Source organism: Coregonus clupeaformis, chromosome 23 (assembly GCF_020615455.1).
Source record: "Coregonus clupeaformis isolate EN_2021a chromosome 23, ASM2061545v1, whole genome shotgun sequence".
NCBI lineage: Eukaryota > Metazoa > Chordata > Actinopteri > Salmoniformes > Salmonidae > Coregonus > Coregonus clupeaformis.
In genome coordinates, this window is record NC_059214.1 from 60,692,365 (window position 1) to 60,711,897 (window position 19,533).

Genomic DNA, 19,533 nt, shown 5'->3' on the forward strand with positions numbered 1-19,533 from the left:
ATGAATAACTGGACTGTTTGCTTTGGGCAGGAATGCCAATTACCTCACTCAAGCCCACCCTGAGAACACAAAACAGCTCTGTGTATCAATGGAAAGACTGGGAAGTGAAACACTCAATGGCAAAACTATCCTATGATTGAACTCACCTGCTTCAACCAAGCCTTATGTACCGAGACTGAGAGGAAGGATGTATTCAAAAGAACCAGGCCAACAGTTACTGAGATATAATGTCATGCCACAATGAATGGCTCTACAAACTCATAATTCACAGCTCTACAATACGTGTGTGTGTGTTTGTGTGTGTGTATGTTGTGTGTGTGCACAGCAAATTGGCCAGTGTTGATTTTTCTGTGTAACATTTCTTGTGTTGATTCAGGAGTTACATTCACTCTGTAAGAGTGAAATTAACACTCAGTGGTGTAAAATAACCCCCAGTGTTGGTGTTAATAACCAGAGTTATTGTTTTACACATTCGAGAGTAAAACAGTCCCATCAAAGCCACTCCCATCATTATCATATTTTCCAGCATGCTCTACTGCAGGTCAATTTTATTTTAGGATTGTTTTAATATCGGTGTTTTTGCATGTACATTGATTGATTGATTAATCTTATGTTACACAAAGATAAATAACATACATTTTTCTAAACCAATCCAATCAGTTAGTTAGATGTATTGCACTCGTTACTGAAATGGTTGTTCCAGTTTAAATGGTTTAGGTAGTCTCCTTTTCAACTTTCCTAACCCTGACAGTCATTCTGAATGAAGGTTGCTGGTGAATGAACTGTTGGATATCCTAACTCTGGCTGGATTCCAATAGGATTTACACATCACTTTGCAAGCCAGCTTAATGTGACTTGCAGGCCTGATGTGGCATGTAAACCAGGAGTTTCCTAACACCACTGTGTTAGGGTAAAACTAGGCCATCAAAGTAAGGCCTTGTGATATTGTTTTGTCTATTTATTTCACAGCGATTTAGATGGTACAATGATTCCCAACACTATTCAGTGCTTGTTTTCTCACATAAACTGAAACTGTAGTGAACAGTGTAGAATATTAGCAACCAGGAAATGACAGAGAGATATCTACATTGGCCACTTGACCCGATATCCACTAGATAACACAGCAACAAAGTCAAAACAGCTTTCCCATTTTGACAAAAGATGACGACCCGGTGGGAGAAATCAATAGGCGAATATCACAGCCAATCACAACACTGGCGGATAAGTAATACTGTGAAACACTATAATTGTACTATTACTGCAGATATATTATGGACATTTTCTGAAATTACAATGCAAAAATGCAAAAAAATACTATGTGTAGCACCTTTAAATACCAGCCCCTCATATCATGCTTGGACAGCCTGGGATACAAATGCAAGTTGGTGGCATTGATATTTGGCAGTCTCGGCCACGTACATAGGCTTATGGTACGTGGCCTTTAGATTACAGGCCTGCTTAAGGGTAGAGCAAATCAACTGGCTAGGTACTGCTCTGTTTCAGCCATTATGGGCAGCCTAGCTGTGTGGAGGAGAAGGTGCTTTTTGTTTCCTTAAAGCTGCAATATGTAACTTTTTGGGCGACCCGACCAAATTCACATAGAAATAGAGTTATAGATCTGTCTTTGTCATTGAAAGCAAGCCTAAGAAGCGGTGCATCGGTTATATGTGCACCTTTTCTATGACTACCATTCTTAAGTTTAGTTTTTGCGTCTTTTACTTTCGGTTTTGTACACCAGCTTCAAACAGCTGAAAATACAATATTTTTCGTTATAGAAAATATATTTCACAACGGTGTAGATGGTACAATGATTCTCTACACTATACTTGCTTATGTTGGCACATAACCTGAAATTAGGCAAACTACTAGAATTTTAGCAACCAGGAAATGCTGGAGCGATTTCTGCATAGATTTCTGCATAGTGCATCTTCAACGACCTTTGAAATGTTTGAATCCTTTAAGATGTAATGTGATTTGTGGATTCAAATGAAGTATTTACAATGTGTGTGTGTGTGTGTGTGTGTGTGTGTGTGTGTGTGTGTGTGTGTGTGTGTGTGTGTGTGTGTGTGTGTGTGTGTGTGTGTGTGCGCGTGTGTGTGCGTGCATGTGTGTGCGTGTGTGTGTGTATGTGTGTGTATGTGTGTGTGTACCGTTGATCCAGTAGTCCTCTGAGATGTCAGTGCGTATATAGTGCTGGTCGGGGGGCGGGCCCAGGGAGCGGGTGAACATTGTGTCTTTACCCAGGAAGTCTGATGCTGTGCCCGCATACAGGAATTGGTCTGCAACCAATCAGACACAAGGAGGGTTAGGCCTGGACCAGTGATGATGAGGGTCAAGTAAAACTGTAAATGTGAACCTATTAGAGTAGCCAGCCCAACTCTGATAAAAAGCAAGAAAGCAAACCTGAACAAACACAAAGTCAATCTCTCTAAATTGTGCATCATGCTTTCAGTGATATGACATTCTTTGGCATGAAGTGAGGGGTTTTTGTAACCAGATTTCTGAAAGAAGATATGTGGAGCAAACATGTTTCAATGAATCTAGCCTTGACAAAAATATTTCAGATAAATTAGGATTTGGCTTAGGAGATGACAATGTCTTTCTTACCTCATCATAACAACACACACACAGAGAGTGTGAGCGTACATGATGAGGGTTTTGTAGAGGGGTTTTGAACACCAGGACAGGAGCGAGAAGGAGTTAGGGCTGAATGTGGGTGTAGAATGGTGTCAGGGTGGGGCTGAGATACCATCAGAAGGTCTAGGGTAGTAAAAATAGGACATTATGATGGGGCATAGTCTGACCTGTGAGTACAGAGGTGAAAGGTTGCAAGGGGTCGTAAGGACATTTCAGCCTCCCAGACTCCACTGTACCGGACAACAACTGGAACACACCCTCCTGAAGAGAAGGAGAGAGAGAGCGAGAAAGAGAGAAAGACTGTGTAAGTAAGCAGTGTGTGTTGTGTGTGTGTGTGTGTGTGTGTGTGTGTTCTCTCCGACTCTACCTCTCTGCGTCCTGAGATCTCAATGAAGGCACACATGGGGTGGAAGGCTCCTGTCCCACAGGTGTACAGATGGGTGCGGTTATAGTTGTGGAGCACACGCACAAAATTGCCACACTCCAACTGAGAGTAAGAAGAAAGGAACCGTGATTGTATTGTCAATGTGAATGAAACAAGGCTTCAGGCTTTTTCCAGATTGTACTCACATGAGCATTCTTGCCGGCCAGTTTACACATCTCCACTCTGTCTCTGGGGGCTGGCCAGCTGATCTGGGAATAGATGGACAGGGAGGTTTACATGACATACAACACACTACAAACAATACCACTGATCCTGCATTAGAACCACACAACTCAACACATAAGAACAAAGCATAACGCACAAAACCCTGAGAGTAGGAAACTTATGTCAATTAGACAGGAATCAGTCTGTCTTAACAGTGATCTTAAGGGGGGATAATGTTCTGTGTCCCTTGTATGTAATGTAGCCGATGTTCACACATGTTATAACTGGCTTATGTTCTTAGCATGTTCACCCCATAACCCACTACCAAGGAGCGCCATCACTGGGGTTACACAGACTCCACACATCCCCCCACACGCGCATATACACGTACCTCCGTCAGCGTATTAGGATTCTATAATACTGCCTCGCTCCATTGAATTCATACAACAAGTCTTCTGATATGACATATTAAGTACACAGTATAGTACATTACAGGTCTGGGCACGTGAGAGGATTTTGGCTTGAGCTGGATTTGAGAATTCCAGTAACATAAATCCTATACCACCAATCAATCAATGCATTCGTTTCACAATGGGATGATTGGGTCACACTTGATTTCACAATCTGCAATGTACCTGGTATTCACTTAGAACTTGGCATATCATGTGGTTACTTGTTGGTAACTTTGGAATTCATTGTAATAGGTACCATTTTTGCAACAGGTACCATTTGTCGCAGGTAAGTAAGGATTATGTTGAATTCAATTGTACCTATAGTGCAATTTCAATGTAGTCATAGTTGTAAATATCAGGTTCTTACCAGTTGAAATAGGACGGTAAGATGTGTTACAAACTAAGGAAAATGAGACACACCTGTGAATGTGTGTCTAATTTTCTGTCTATCTTATTCCTAGATATACACTGAGTATACCAAACATTTTGACCTCAGAGCAGCCTCAATTCGTCAGGGCAAGTGATATTATTAAGTGATCATAGTTTTCACCTGGATTCAGCTGGTCAGTCTATGTCATGGAAAGAGCAGGTGTTCTTAATGTTTTGTATACTCATATTCACACAGCTCTACCACAGAATAATCTAGTCTAACTATCTGGCAAGCATTAGTATCAATGACCAGAAATCAACAGTTAGAAAGCACCACTCAGGCTTACAACAACGAGATATAAAGATCAAATAAACTTAACTCGGTCTCGCGCAGGGATCAACCACACCTGCATAAACACACACTCGCTTCTACAACCTCAAATCTACACTGAGTATACCAAACATTAGGAACACCTTCATAATATTGAGTTGCTCAGAACAGCCTTAACTCATCGGGGCATGGACTCTACAAGGTGATGAAAGCATTCCACAGGGATGAAAGCGCTCCATGTTGACTCCAATGCTTCCCACAGTTGTGTCAAATTGGCTAGATGTCCTTGGGTGGTGGACCATTCTTGATACACACAGGAAACTGTTGAGCGTGAAAAACCCAGCAGGGTTGCAGTTCTTGACACAAACCGGTGTGCCTGGCACCTACTACCATACCCCGTTCGTCTTGCACACACACACAATCCATGTCTCAATTGTCTCAAGTCTTAAAAATCCTTCTTTAACCTGTCTCCTCCCCTTCATCTACACTGATTGCAGTGGATTTAACAAGTGACATCAATAAGGGATCATAGCTTTCAACTGGATTCCCCTAGGTCAGTCTATATCATGTTTTATATACTGAGTGTATGTGTCCCATTTGCAGCTGTATGTGTGCGCGTACACGTGTGTGCGCACGTGTGTGGTCTAGGTCAAAGTCAAGGTCAGCAGGTAGTCTGATAGACAGACAGAGCACCCTGTTAACTGACTGGTGCTAATTCCATCCACTCTACAACCTCTGCCCACCACTACAATACATCACTGATTACGCAGCATTCCTCACAGATCCAATCCACATAGCTGTGTCAGTAGTCAGGTGGAAGATATGCAGCACAAGCACAGTCAGGTTTAAATGACTGCCTAAATGACAGATACAATGATGGGAAACTAAATCTAGTATCTAGTAATGAGTCCATGGAACATACCAAGTGCCTATAGACAGTCTACACCCCCTTGGATTTCTTCACATTTTATTGTGTTACAAAGTGGGATTAAAATGAATTTAATAGTCATTTGTTGTCAACGAGCTACACAAAATACTCTGTAATGTCAAAGTGGAAGAAAAATTCCAACATGTTTTAAAGATGAATGAACAATAAAACACTAATATACCTTGATTAGTTATGTATTCACCCCCCTGAGTCAATAAAACACACCTTTAGCAGTGATTACAGCTGTGAGTCTTCTTGGGTAAGTCTAATAAGAGCTTTGCACACCTGTATTTTGCAATATTTGCCCATTATTCTTTTCAAAATTATTTTATATCTGTTAAGGTGTTGGGGATCATGGCTAGACAGCAATGTTCAAGTCTTGCCATAGATTTCCATGCAGATTTAAGTCAACACTGTAACTTGGCCACTCAGGAACATTCACGGTCTTCTTGGTTAACAACTCCAGTGTAGATTTGGCTTTGTGTTGTAGGTTATTGTCCTGCTGAAAGGTGAATTCTTCTCGGAGTGTCTGGTGTAAAGCAGATTGAACAAGGTTTTCCTCTAGGATTTTGCCTGTGCTTAGCTCTATCCCGTTTCTTCTTATCCTGGAAATCTCCCCACTATTTGCTGATGTCAAGCATACACAAACCATGATGCAGCCACCACCATGCTAGAAAATATGAAGGCAGTTCCTCAGTGATGTATCGTGCTGGATTTGCCCCAAACATAAGGCTTTGCATTTAGGCCAAAAAGTGTATTCCTTTGCTGTGTTTTTATATTGTTTTTGCATTACTTTAGTGCCTTGTTGCATACGCATGTTTTGGAATATTTTTGTCTGTATATTTGTATTATTCTTTTCACTCTGTCATTTAGGTCATTATTGTGGAGTCACTACAATGCTGTTGATCCATCCTCAGTTTTCTCCCATCACAGCCATTGAACTCTTTAGCTGTTTTAAAATCACCAATGGCCTCATGGTGACATCCCTAAGCAGTTTCCTTCCTGTCCTACAGTTCAGTTCAGAAGGACGACTGTATCTTTGATGGGTCTGGTTGGTTTAATACATCATCCACAGCATAATTATTAACTTGACCATGCTTAAAGAGATCCTAAAGAGATATTCAATGTCTGATTTGTTATTGTTACCCATCTACCAATCACTGTCCGTCTTTGTAGTTGAATCTGTGCTTGAAATTCAATACTTGACTAATGGACCTTACAGATGTTGTATATATGGGGAAGTGGTAGCCATTCCAAAATTATGTTAACCCCTATTATTTCATTTTTGTAAAATTTGTAGAATTTTCATTTCACTTTGACATTATGGAATATTTTGTGTAGATCAATGAAAAAAAATACAATGAAATCTATTTCAATCCCACTTTGTAACGCAACAAAATGTGAAAAAAGTTCAAGGGGGTGTAGACTTCCAACCGATAGGCACTGTAGCTGAGCCTATTGGAGCCTATTGGAGAGAGTTGGGTGATTCCATGCATGAGTGTGCATGTCTGAGGAGTGACAGTTTGTGTCTGCATGGGGTTATAGCTAGTCAGCTGTTAAGACTTGAGTTCTGCCCAGGGCTTTCCTTCCTTCTGCTGGAGAGAGATACTATACTGTCTCCAATAGGTCCGGCTCATACCCTTTTTCGCATAATCATGCCAAATTATACTGTGTTGGCTTAGATATTTTTATTTTTACATTGTCCTTTCCCACACAATTACATTTATCTAGCTATTTGGATAAAGATTGCGCCCCCCAAATTCCCTGCATAATTAAAGTAAAAAGTTGCTCTCCAGAAGGGTTGCAGGTGTAGCATACCTTCCTGGGGGCTCTACTGAGGTGGTCAGGGTCCAGTAGGTAAACTGAGTCTCTGGTTCCCAGCAGCAGCCTGCCTCTCTCCTCATCCAACAACACAGAGTGGGAATGGAGACCATCAGTAGGACTCAGGAACACTGATACACTACCACCCTGGACCAGCTCTGAGAGAGAGAGTGAGAGAGAGAGAGAGAGAGAGAGAGAGAGAGAGAGAGAGAGAGAGAGAGAGAGAGAGAGAGAGAGAGAGAGAGAGAGAGAGAGAGAGAGCGAGAGAGAGAGAGAGTTAGGGTCAAAACACACACAGGCATGCATGCGACTTTCATACACATATTCTGATGCATGGAAGAAGTTTGGTTTGTTACGTCAAGAATTCATAGAATACACTTAGCTTAATGAACCTGGAAACTATGAGCATAGTTTGGAGAGACATTTTATAGAGAGAGACAGGTTGTGTTGAAACAGGTGATGGATGTCTGCGTGTCTTGGCATGAGCTGAAACTTTCTAATCGCTTGTCTCACAATTCAACATCTTAACTGAATGAAGAGAGACTGAAAATCCTTCTGTGTGTGCATGCGTGTGTGTGTGTGTGTTTGTGTGTGTGTCTGTGCATGTGTGTGAGAGAGAGAGTGTTGGTCTTATGGCTCATCACCTCTCCTACACACACAGATAGACTTTAGACTGCAGACTGACAGAAAGAGAAGCTAATGCATGGGCACGCTACACTCACATTACAATAAGGGTATAATGAGATAATACAGTGGGTTTAATCTTCATACAGTGACAGTGTTAAAGATGCCAGGATAAAGTGACCTCAACCCACAGTGTTACTGACTGGCTGTAGATGGAGAAGGAGATGAGGAAGAGTGGGTTTGTCCTCAGTCACCGCCATACCTGCATCACTATCAATAACCCACCATCACCATTGTAATAGATCTCTGTCACCCCAACATATCCATACCTATACACCATCAATCATCATCTTCACTAAATATCCAAATGGTTAAACCTGACCATTAAACTGATGTCACATGTCTGTCAAGACTAGGTTTAGATTAGACCCTGATCAAAGTTACAGTTTGAGTTCCAGAGGGGAAAGCCTTCTGAATAGCTCCCATACATCCATAAACTAATCCAGATACCACAGCACCTGCCCTCCACCCCTGAATATCTCCTGCTAATCCATGAATACTTTCTTCTAGAGTGAGAGCTGAGCTTCAGAGCCAGACCAGTGAGAGGTATGTATGCATGTTTTCACAATATCCATTCACCTGTCTCTAACCTAGTCTAATCTCTCCATAGTTCAAATGCAGTTAGAAACTTTATGTTATGCACCACATACATGACCAAAATATGTAATAAACAACCTGGACTCAGGGGTAGACGTAACAAAGTAAACAAAAATCCAGGACACTCAAATTAGTATGATACACTACATGCCCAAAAGTATGTGGACACCTGCTTGTTGAACATCTCATTCCAAAACCATGGGCATTAATATGGAGTTGGTCCCACCTTTGCTGCTATAACAGCCACCACTCTTCTGGGAAGGCTTTCCACTAGATATTGGAACATTTTTACGGGGACTTGCTTCCATTCAGCCACAAGACCATTAGTGAGGTCAGGCACTGATGTTGGACAATTAGGCCTGGCTAGCAGTCAGCGTTCTAATTCCTCACAAAGGTGCTCGATGGGGTTCAGGTCAGGGCTCTGTGCAGGCCAGTCAAGTTCTTCAGCACTCGGCGGTCCCGTTCTGTGAGCTTGTGTGGCCTACCACTTCACGGCTGAGCCATTGTTGCGTCGAGACGTTTCCACTTCACAATAACAGCACTTATAGTTGTCCGGAGCAGCTCTAGCAGGGCAGAAATTTGATGAACTGACTTGTTGGAAAGGTGGCATCCTATGACGGTCCCACGTTGAAAGTCACTGAGCTCTTCAGTAAGGCCATTCTACTGCCGATGTTTGTCTGTAGAGATTGCATGGCTGTGTGCTCAATTTTATACACTTGAAAGCAACGGGTATGGCTCAAAAAGCCAAATCTACAAATTTAAAGGGGTGTGCACATACATTTGTATATACAGTGGGGAGAACAAGTATTTGATACACTGCCGATTTTGCAGGTTTTCCTACTTACAAAGCATGTAGAGGTCTGTAATTTTTATCATAGGTACACTTCAACTGTGAGAGACGGAATCTAAAACAAAAATCCAGAAAATCACATTGTATGATTTTTAAATAATTAATTTGCATTTTATTGCATGACATAAGTATTTGATCACCTATCAACCAGTAAGAATTCCAGCTCTCACAGACCTGTTAGTTTTTCTTTAAGAAGCTGTTCTCCACTCATAACCTGTATTTACTGCACCTGTTTGAACTCGTTACCTGTATAAAAGACACCTGTCCACACACTCAATCAAACAGACTCCAACCTCTCCACAATGGCCAAGACCAGAGAGCTGTGTAAGGACATCAGGGATACAATTGTAGACCTGCACAAGGCTGGGATGGGCTACAGGACAATAGGCAAGCAGCTTGGTGAGAAGGTAACAACTGTTGGCGCAATTATTAGAAAATGGAAGAAGTTCAAGATGACGGTCAATCATCCTCGGTCTGGGGCTCCATGCAAGATCTCACCTCGTGGGGCATCAATGATCATGACGAAGGTGAGGGATCAGCCCAGAACTACACGGCAGGACCTGGTCAGTGACCTGAAGAGAGCTGGGACCACAGTCTCAAAGAAAACCATTAGTAACACACTACGCCGTCATGGATTAAAATCCTGCAGCGCACGCAAGGTCCCCCTGCTCAAGCCAGCGCATGTCCAGGCCCGTCTGAAGTTTGCCAATGCCAATGGTCTGATGAGACAAAAATAGAGCTTTTTGGTCTAAACTCCACTCGCCGTGTTTGGAGGAAGAAGAAGGATGAGTACAACCCCAAGAACACCATCCCAACCGTGAAGCATGGAGGTGGAAAGATCATTCTTTGGGGATGCTTTTCTGCAAAGGGGACAGGACGACTGCACCGTATTGAAGGGAGGATGGATGGGGCCATGTATCGCGAGATCTTGGCCAACAACCTCCTTCCCTCAGTAAGAGCATTGAAGATGGGTTGTGGCTGGGTCTTCCAGCATGACAACGACCCGAAACACACAGCCAGGGCAACTAAGGAGTGGCTCCGTAAGAAGCATCTCAAGGTCCTGGAGTGGCCTAGCCAGTCTCCAGACCTGAACCCAATAGAAAATCTTTGGAGGGAGCTGAAAGTCCGTATTGCCCAGCGACAGCCCTGAAACCTGAAGGATCTGGAGAAGGTCTGTGTGGAGGAGTGGGCCAAAATCCCTGCTGCAGTGTGTGCAAACCTGGTCAAGACCTGCAGGAAACGTATGATCTCTGTAATTGCAAACAAAGGTTTCTGTACCAAATATTAAGTTCTGCTTTTCTGATGTATCAAATACTTATGTCATGCAATAAAATGCAAATTAATTACTTAAAAATAATACAATGTGATTTTCTGGATTTTTGTTTTAGATTCCATCTCTCACAGTTGAAGTGTACCTATGATAAAAATGACAGACCTCTACATGCTTTGTAAGTAGGAAAACCTGCAAAATCTGCAGTATATCAAATACTTGTTCTCCCCACTGTATAATGTATATTATGTTTGGTAAGGTATTGTATGTATTCATTTGTGGATTTATATTATCCATTTCGTATGATTTGTTACAAATTACAATTCGTATGATATGTTACGAATTACAATTGGTATGATACTGTATGTAATTAATTGCAATTCACACAATATGTTACAAATTTGCAATACGTATGATATGTTGTGAATTCTAATTTGTTGTAGCAAATGTTAGCTAGGTGGCTAGGTGGCTAACATTAGCTGGGCTAGGGTTTAGGGTTAGGGGTTAAGGTTAGGTTTAAGGTTAGGGTTAGGAGTTAGGTTAAAGGGTTACGGTTAAGGGTTAGGGGAAGGGTTAGCTAACATGCTAAGTAGTTGCAAAGTAGCTAAAATGTAGTAAGTAGTTGCAAAGTTGCTAATTAGCTAAAATGCTAAAGTTGTCCGTGATGAGATTCAAACATGCAACCTTTGGGTTGTTAGACGTTCATGTTATACACCCACCTACACGCCCACCTAACCATCCTCCCTGTATTTTTGCCTTAATGCCTTAAGTAACCTTCTGTCTTTTGTAACCATACCAAACGTAACATATCATACACATTTTAGTGTCTCGTCAATGAGACCAGGCTGCATGAAATCATACTTGGGAGGAAAGTACTTTTCTTGTTCGGGGTAATTGATTTGGGTGAGTCTTCCCAAAACCACCGTAGCTAACTTGGTACTTTACTTCACTTGACGAACCAGACTAAAGCACACACAGAGCTTCCCTCACCCCTGCCCTCACCCCAGACTGCCCCACATTGAGGTGATGTTGACTTTATGTTTCTATGCTGGGTGAATGAAGGCTGGTGACTCCAGAGATCTGGGTGTGTGAGGGGGTCACTGTGAGAGGTTTGACTCTGTGATTAGCCTTAGGGTGTGAAGGCTTAGCGAAGTTACTCACCACCAATATTTGAACTTTTAGACCCCCTCCCTCGCCCCCTAATACCTCTTCCTACACACACATCACCCCCACACACTCTCTCTCTCTCTCTCTCTCTCTCTCTCTCTCTCTCTCTCTCTCTCTCTCTCTCTCTCTCTCTCTCTCTCTCTCTCTCTCTCTCTCTCTCTCTCTCTCTCTCTCTCTCTCTCTCTCTCTCTCTCTCTCTCTCTCTCTCTCTCTCACACACACAAACACACAGAGCCCCTATGCCCTTTCCACACTAAACCTACAGAGAGCTTAGTCGTGCTAGCCCTTGGTTAACTCTGTAATTTGCTCGGTAAATACACAGCACTAGGATCCCAGGGAATGGCCCTGCTTAGCCTCACTGTTAGCACTTAGCTTAGCGCTCTGAGCTCCAGCCAGTCTCTCTCCAGGCACTGTTCAGCAAACCCTGATTATCCCCATGGAGTTCTACTGGTTTATTTGAGTTAGATAGCATATCACATCGGCTAGCGGCTAGCATCAGGCCTTAAGATAACCCCACTCAAATCGGAGGGCCTGTTGTCTGGACCTATGGCAGTCTCTATGGGGGTGCCACAGGGTTCAATTATTGGGCCGACACTTTTCTCCGTGTATATCAATGATGTCGCTCTTGCTGCTGGTGACTCTCAGATCCACCTCTACGCAGACGACACCATTTTGTATACATCTGGCCCTTCATTGGACACTGTGTTAACAAACCTCCAAACGAGCTTCAATGCCATTCAACACTCCTTCAGTAGCCTCCAACTGCTCTTAAACACTAGTAAAACTAAATGCATGCTTTTCAATCGAACGCTGCTGGCACCCGCCCACCCGACTAGAATCACCACTCTCGACGGGTCTGACCTAGAGTATGTGGACAACTACAAATACCTAGGTGTCTGGTTAGACTGTAAACTCTCCTTCCAGACTCACATAAAGAATCTCCAATCCAAAGTTAAATCTAGAATCGGCTTCCTATTTCGCAACAAAGCCTCCTTCACTCATGCTGCCAAACATGCCCTCGTAAAACTGACTATCCTACCGATCCTTGACTTCAGCGATGTCATTTACAAAATAGCCTCCAACACTCTACTCAGCAAATTGGATGTAGTCTATCACAGTGCCATCCGTTTTGTCTCCAAAGCCCCATACACTACCCACCACTGTGACCTGTACGCTCTTGTTGGCTGGTCCTCACTACATGTTCGTCGTCAAACCCACTGGCTCCAGGCCATCTATAAATCACTGCTAGGCAAATCCCCGCCTTATCTTAGCTCATTGGTCACCATAGCAGCACCCACCCGTAGTCTGCGCTCCAGCAGGTATATCTCACTGGTCATTCCCAAAGCCAACACCTCCTTTGGCCGCCATTCCTTCCAGTTCTCTGCTGCCAATGACTGGAACGAATTGCAAAAATCTCTGCAGCTGGAGACTCTTATCTCCCTCACTAACTTTAAGCATCAGTTGTCAGAGCACCTTACCGATCACTGCACCTGTACACAGCCCATCTGAAATCAGCCCACCCAACTACCTCATCCCTATATTGTTATTTATTTTGCTCTTTTGCACCCCAGTATCTCTATTTGCACATAATCTCTTGCACATCTAGCATTCCAGTGTTAATACTATTGTAATTATTTTGCACTATAGCCTATTTATTGCCTTACCTCCATAACTTGCTACATTTGCACACACTGTATATATATTTTCTGTTGTATTTTTGACTTTATGTATTTTTTACCCCATATGTAACTCTGTGTTGTTTTTATCGCACTGCTTTGCTTTATCTTGGCCAGGTCGCAGTTGTAAATGAGAACTTGTTCTCAACTGGCTTACCTGGTTAAATAAAGGTTAAATAAAAAATTAAAAAATAAAACTGATGGACTGTCTGAGTGCATGTGTAGCGGTTGTGCGTGTGACAGCTACAGCGCCATAGCCCAGGGTGTGTTCACTATATGGTGACTAAGAGGCTTCCTCTCCTCCCCACCCTATTCTCTGAGGATGGGAATCAACAGTGACAGAGAAATATGTGTCTGCTTATGATATACAGATGAATATCCTGCAGGGAAATACTTTATAGTTTTTATCTCAAGTTAATCAGATACCAGAGTTAAAACATTGAGATCTTCAGTCAAACTTAATCGATGTCATGTAAAACAGGATGAGGATTGTTTTCAGATTGGAATGTCATAACTGTATTGGGTTGGAGGGTTAACACTCCAGCTATACTGTATAGGAACATTGTGTAATATCACAGAACCATCGACCTGAATCAGCTTGGAAAAATGTAAGACATGGAAGTGTTCCCCTGGCAAAGAGAGATGGAGAACATGGATTTACAGTTACATATAATTCAGGGCTATAAAGTAAACTGCTTGTCTGGATCTGGATCAGCATGTGGGTTATGGAACAACTGATTTGCATGAGTTTAAAGTGGGAGGGCCAGTCAGATTAACTCTGTAGAATATATGCCAGTATTATTACATCATAAACCAAAATGTCCTAATATGATCATATTATACATTTTAGCCAAACTGTTCGCCTAGTTACTTGGCAAGGAGCCACTAGTACGACAGTAACATATGTACAGTACCCTCATACTGTCGTCACAGCTCATCCTCATGACAGGTTTTTGGAAATACACACAAAAACAATAACTAAACACAGTCTGCTGTGATAATATTTAGATTACATCAGGATTATTTAGCTGTGTGTGATTGGACGGGAGCCATACTGTAGCCATACATGTTTAGGATCCACACAGACACTGAGAGAGGTTTCAGACTAGAGCATCAGTGAACCTTGAATGTTGTTCAACACAACACAGTGCTATGTTGTTGATTGTTCTCCCTTTTGAAAAATGCTGAACTCTTTCACCTCTGAAGGAATCAAAGGACAAATGTTGTCTGATGGTTATTGAGAGGAAAGTTCACTGCGAATACCCTTTCTGAACTCCAGTTCATTCAGCCAGGGATGATGTGTGTATTTTAAGTTTGTGATCATAAAGAGATGATGTTGTTTGAAGCGTGTGGTCAATCAGGGATGATGATGTTTTGGAGGAATTCGTTCAATCGGAGATGATTGACTTCAGTAGAGTTTGACTTCCCGTCATGGAAGCTTTTGCTTTGATGGATTTCATAATACACTCTCAGAGCCTAATCTGATAACATTCTGAATATTTGAGTTTTGCTGAGTTCTAAGGCTCAGATATTCAACTGGCATGAAACAAGACAAGCTGCAGAGCTGGACATGCATATTTCTACAGGCCAAATTGCTAAATAAATAGAGTGTTTCAGAAAGTTATTATTTCTACCAGTACTTATGTACTACAATGTATTTATGTTGGAAAATAACAACATGTAAATGAGCTTATGTTTTCAGCCATGCTGGGTTTGTAGGAGACTTGGTCAGGGAAGAAGGTTGGTGTTAAGGGGTGAGAGTCCAGGGCTGGAATTGGGATGAGGGGGTTTGTATCTGGGTTACTGTAGTGCAGAGGTCGGCAACAGGCAGCCACGGGCCAAAACCCGTATTTTTTTTGCCCCCACAAAGTTTTTAGTAAAAAAGGGGTTTCGGTCAAAAAATACTGTAAAATCACCAGGAATTCAGCTAAAAATGTGTTCCCAAGTATTCCCACAAAAAAAAGAGACGTGATTGTGTCTCAATGTAATCAAGGTATCAAATTATTGTTCTTTTCAAATACAATCTATTTTTGGGCTTATTTGTGATCAATTTGCAGTGCAGAAATTATTATAATTATTACCCCCCACCCCCCGGGACACTTTTTTGCTTTGGGGTAGAATGGGTTTTTAAAGAGTTATAGCTTCCCTTTGGTGGGGTTTAAAAACAAACACAGCCTCTAGTTTACCCAACACTAAACACACTGACACACACAGAGGACCACAGCTACCACACAGCCAGACCAATTGTGGTCCTGTATTGCTCAGTTGGTAGAGCATGGTGCTTGAAATGCCAGGATTGTGTATTCGATTCCTGGGGCCACCCATACGAAACATTTATGCACACATAAAAATGATTTTGGGGATAAATGTGTCTGCTAAATTGCATAACGACAAAAGATTTACAGTTGAAGTCAGAAGTTTACATACACTTAGGTTGGAGTCATTCAAACTCGTTTTTCAACCACTCCACATATTTCTTGTTAACAAACTATAGTTTTGGCAAGTCGGTTAGGACATCTACTTTGTGCATGACACAAGTAATTTTTCCAACAATTGTTTACAGACAGATTATTTCACTTATAATTCACTGTATCACAATTCCAGTGGGTCAGAAGAAAAACAATTGGAGACCTCCACAAGTCTGGAAGAAGCCACTGCTCCAAAACTGCCATAAAAAATCCAGACTACGGTTTGCAACTGCACATGGGGACAAAGATCGTACTTTTTGGAGAAATGTCCTCTAGTCTGATGAAAATAGAACTGTTTGGCCATAATGACCATCGTTATGTTTGGAGGAAATAGGGGGACGCTTGCGAGCCGACGAACACCATCCCAACCGTGAAGCACGGGGGTGGCAGCATCATTTGTGGGCAGAACTGAAAAAGCGTGTGCGAGCAAGGAGGCCTACAAACCTGACTCATTTACACCAGCTCTGTCAGGAGGAATGGGCCAAAATCCACCCAATTTATTGTGGGAAGCTTGTGGAAGGCTACCCGAAACGTTTCACCCAAGTTAAACAATTTAAAGGCAATGCTACCAAATACTAATTGAGTGTATGTAAACTTCTGACCCACTGGGAATGTGATGAAAGAAATAAAAGCTGAAATAAATAATTCTCTCTACTATTATTCTGACATTTCACATTCTTAAAATAAAGTGGTGATCCTAACTGACCTAAGACAGGGAATTATTACTAGGATTAAATGTCCGGAATTGTGAAAAACTGAGTTTAAATGTATTTGGCTAAGGTGTATGTAAACTTCCGACTTCAACTGTAAGTGTCTTTGAACGTGGTATGGTAGTAGGTGCCAGGCGCACCGGTTTGTGTCAAGAACTGCAACACTGCTGGGTTTTTCATGCTGAACAGTTTTCCGTCTGTATCAAGAATGGTCCACCACCCAAAGGACATCCAGCCAACTCGATACAACTGTGGGAAGCATTGGAGTCAACATGGGCCAGCATCCCTTTGGAATGCTTTCGACACCTTGTAGAGTCCATTCTCCAACGAATTGAGGCTGTTCTGAGGGCAAAGAGGGGGGGGTGTCTAGTATACTCAGTGTAGATTTATGTACACACATGGCAGACTGAGCTACATACTTTATATACCATACTCATTGTGTATTTCTGTATCAATATAGAACTCTATAAAGTACATGTGCATTTAAAACAAATTAAATGTTTGCCTATTCATCATCACCACTATAAATGCTTCAGAGATTTAACATGGTAACAGAGTGTAAAAGAGATTTTCCTTACTGTACAGACTAAAGCCAAGTTGTCATACAGTGGAGGCTGAAAAGACTACAGTTATTGTAGTTTTACAGCATGATAAATGCAATACAACTCTACGCTCTCCCTTTAGTACCTACAGTACGGACCACCCTACATAGCTGTCTCTCTGTTTTCAAGCTTTCACACCTCATATCTTTTAACACAGCGGCCAAGTGATTGTTTATTGGTGTGCGTATTGGTATGTGTGTCTGTTCTGATAACAGTTGTGTGTCGTTCCACGAAATTATTGCCTTTTGTGTTTTAAGTAGAAATTTTGCACAAGTATTGCATTTTAAAAGCCTGTTATATTAAATGAAGTGCCCTTTAATATAGACCATATGGAATATTCAATAAATATGATTTTTATTATGGATAAAGGCTTGCTAAAGTGCCAACATGCAGCATTGTGACATGTACCCTCTGTGTATCCTCTGTGACTTCTAGGAAGATTTTAACCCACTTAACAGCAACATCTTTGTAAAGCCCTAGTTATTTTGTTGCTTTGACCAAGTAATTTCTGAAGATTAGTATGTATTTAATTTGATTAGGGTTTCATTTTAAGGAAGAAAAAAAAAGTAACTGTCCCTTTTTTTAAGGTCAACCCTGTTACATTAACTGAACTCTTATTTTAATATGGTGAAACTATTATTTTTACATATTTGTTTTTCAAAAGAAACATTGAACATCTAACAGTCAAATCATAGTGTAAAAGCAGGTGAGCTGGTGTTACTCTTGTTTGCAATTTTGTGGTGTTTTGTGGTGGAAAGCTGAGTGGGTCGAGCATAACATGTCAACCCTGTTACCCATAGATAGACAGGCTAGAAATGTTTTCACAATTCAATTTTTTTTGTGCAGCTTGCATTCAATTGCCGCTCCCTGTTGCACAGAACATGCTTCCAATCCCCCTGTCACAAAGGGATTTACGGCTGATTTAAGAAGAAATTGTCAACACTGTTACGGTCAACCCTGTTACGGTCAACCCTGTTATGGTCAACCCTGTTACTTTATTTGGCACTTAATAGGCACTTACTATAGTCATTTTTTTTTATTTAACCTCTTGAGATGGGAAAACATGTTTTTTATTAAGTTGAACATGTGCTGTTTATTACATAATGTTAAAATTAGGCAATTTATTTTTACCAAGTTATACTACTCAAAAGGCACCGAATTGGTGGAAAGACCCTTCGAACTCACATGAGCTGAAAAGAAAAGTGAAGAAATATAAAAGTAAAACGATCAAGAAGAGAGGGGAGAGGAGAGAGATAGAAGTCAGAACAATCATCTGGATAGTGCACCAGAGAACGGCTCATTTACAGATAATTCAACATAGCTACTGATAAAAATACTGCAGGTAGCTATCATAGCAACAGTTAAAGTAACTGGCATGATGATGGAGAAAAAGCTGTTGTGTATGTTGCACTTTCTGCATATATGAAGTTCCACCTCTGTTGTAGATATCATGTTCCCTCTTTGTAGATGTGGCAGTAATTTCTTGCTTAGAGCATGTTGCCAAAAACCTGTGCCAACTTAAAGTTAGGCCGCTGTTTGTCAAAATGTTGGTTCAGGACCTACTGGTGGGTCATAGCTAGTTCATCCTCCCAGCTAAAGCATCTATTAAATCTAGTAGAATCAATTTCATCTGGTTAAGTAATATATTAAACATGATTATATCATTCAGCTATCAGTGCATCAGCATGTCATTATTGTATCATAGCTCCCAGTCTCTTACCTTTGTAGCTGAGATGGACTCTGGGGACACTCTGTTTGACACTTTCTCCAGAGGGCAGGAGGACCAGCAGTACCATCCCCAGAAGAAGCAGCCCTGGGTGGGCTAGAGACAGCCTAATCCTGCCCTGACCTCCAGTGAAGCTCCAGGGCTGTCTCTCACCAGGCTCAGGCTCAGTCCCTCCAGTCTTCATGTTGAGAAAGTGAAGGTTTTCTTCTATGATCCACTACTTTTTCTCAACAGTCCTGAAAGGAGGAGGAGAGCAATGTCAAGGAGTTTGGGAGTTAACCAAGGTAAGTCATCTTTCTTCTCTGTCTTTTCTCTTCTCTCCCTCCCTCTCCCTGTCTCTCCCTCTCTCTTCCTCTCTATCCCTGCGTGAGTGTGTCTGTCTGTTTGTGTGTGTGTGCGTGTGTATGTGAGTGTGTGCAAGGGTGTGTGCGTGTGTGTGTGTGTGAGTATTCAGCTGTTTCTCCATGGTACCCTATAGGCATGTGTGTTCTCTGTACCAGGCCAACATCAGCTGTTCCCTGTCCCTGCCTCTCCTTTTGTGTCCATCTAAATCTGTTTGCGCAAAACAGAAGGTCAGGCAAACAAAAACAGCCACCATCTTTCACACATACATCCTTCTTTCTAAGGTCTCTTTCACCTCCCTCTCTGCCTCTCTC

The 19,533-nt window shown here is 41.8% G+C and overlaps 1 protein-coding gene across 1 annotated transcript in view; it reads right to left on the minus strand.

Moving 5' to 3' along the window:
* The window catches only part of LOC121576581 (semaphorin-3D-like), a 67,987-nt gene that overhangs the window by 33,558 nt on the left and 14,896 nt on the right, over positions 1-19,533 (minus strand). Inside the window, exons 2-7 of the mRNA XM_041889824.1 lie at positions 18,872-19,113; positions 7,125-7,285; positions 3,208-3,270; positions 3,005-3,124; positions 2,805-2,898; positions 2,151-2,279 (exon numbers count right to left, since the gene is read on the minus strand). Coding sequence (XP_041745758.1) covers positions 2,151-2,279; positions 2,805-2,898; positions 3,005-3,124; positions 3,208-3,270; positions 7,125-7,285; positions 18,872-19,061 — 757 coding nt within the window. The 5' untranslated portion in view covers positions 19,062-19,113. The remainder of the gene's footprint in view (positions 1-2,150; positions 2,280-2,804; positions 2,899-3,004; positions 3,125-3,207; positions 3,271-7,124; positions 7,286-18,871; positions 19,114-19,533) is intronic.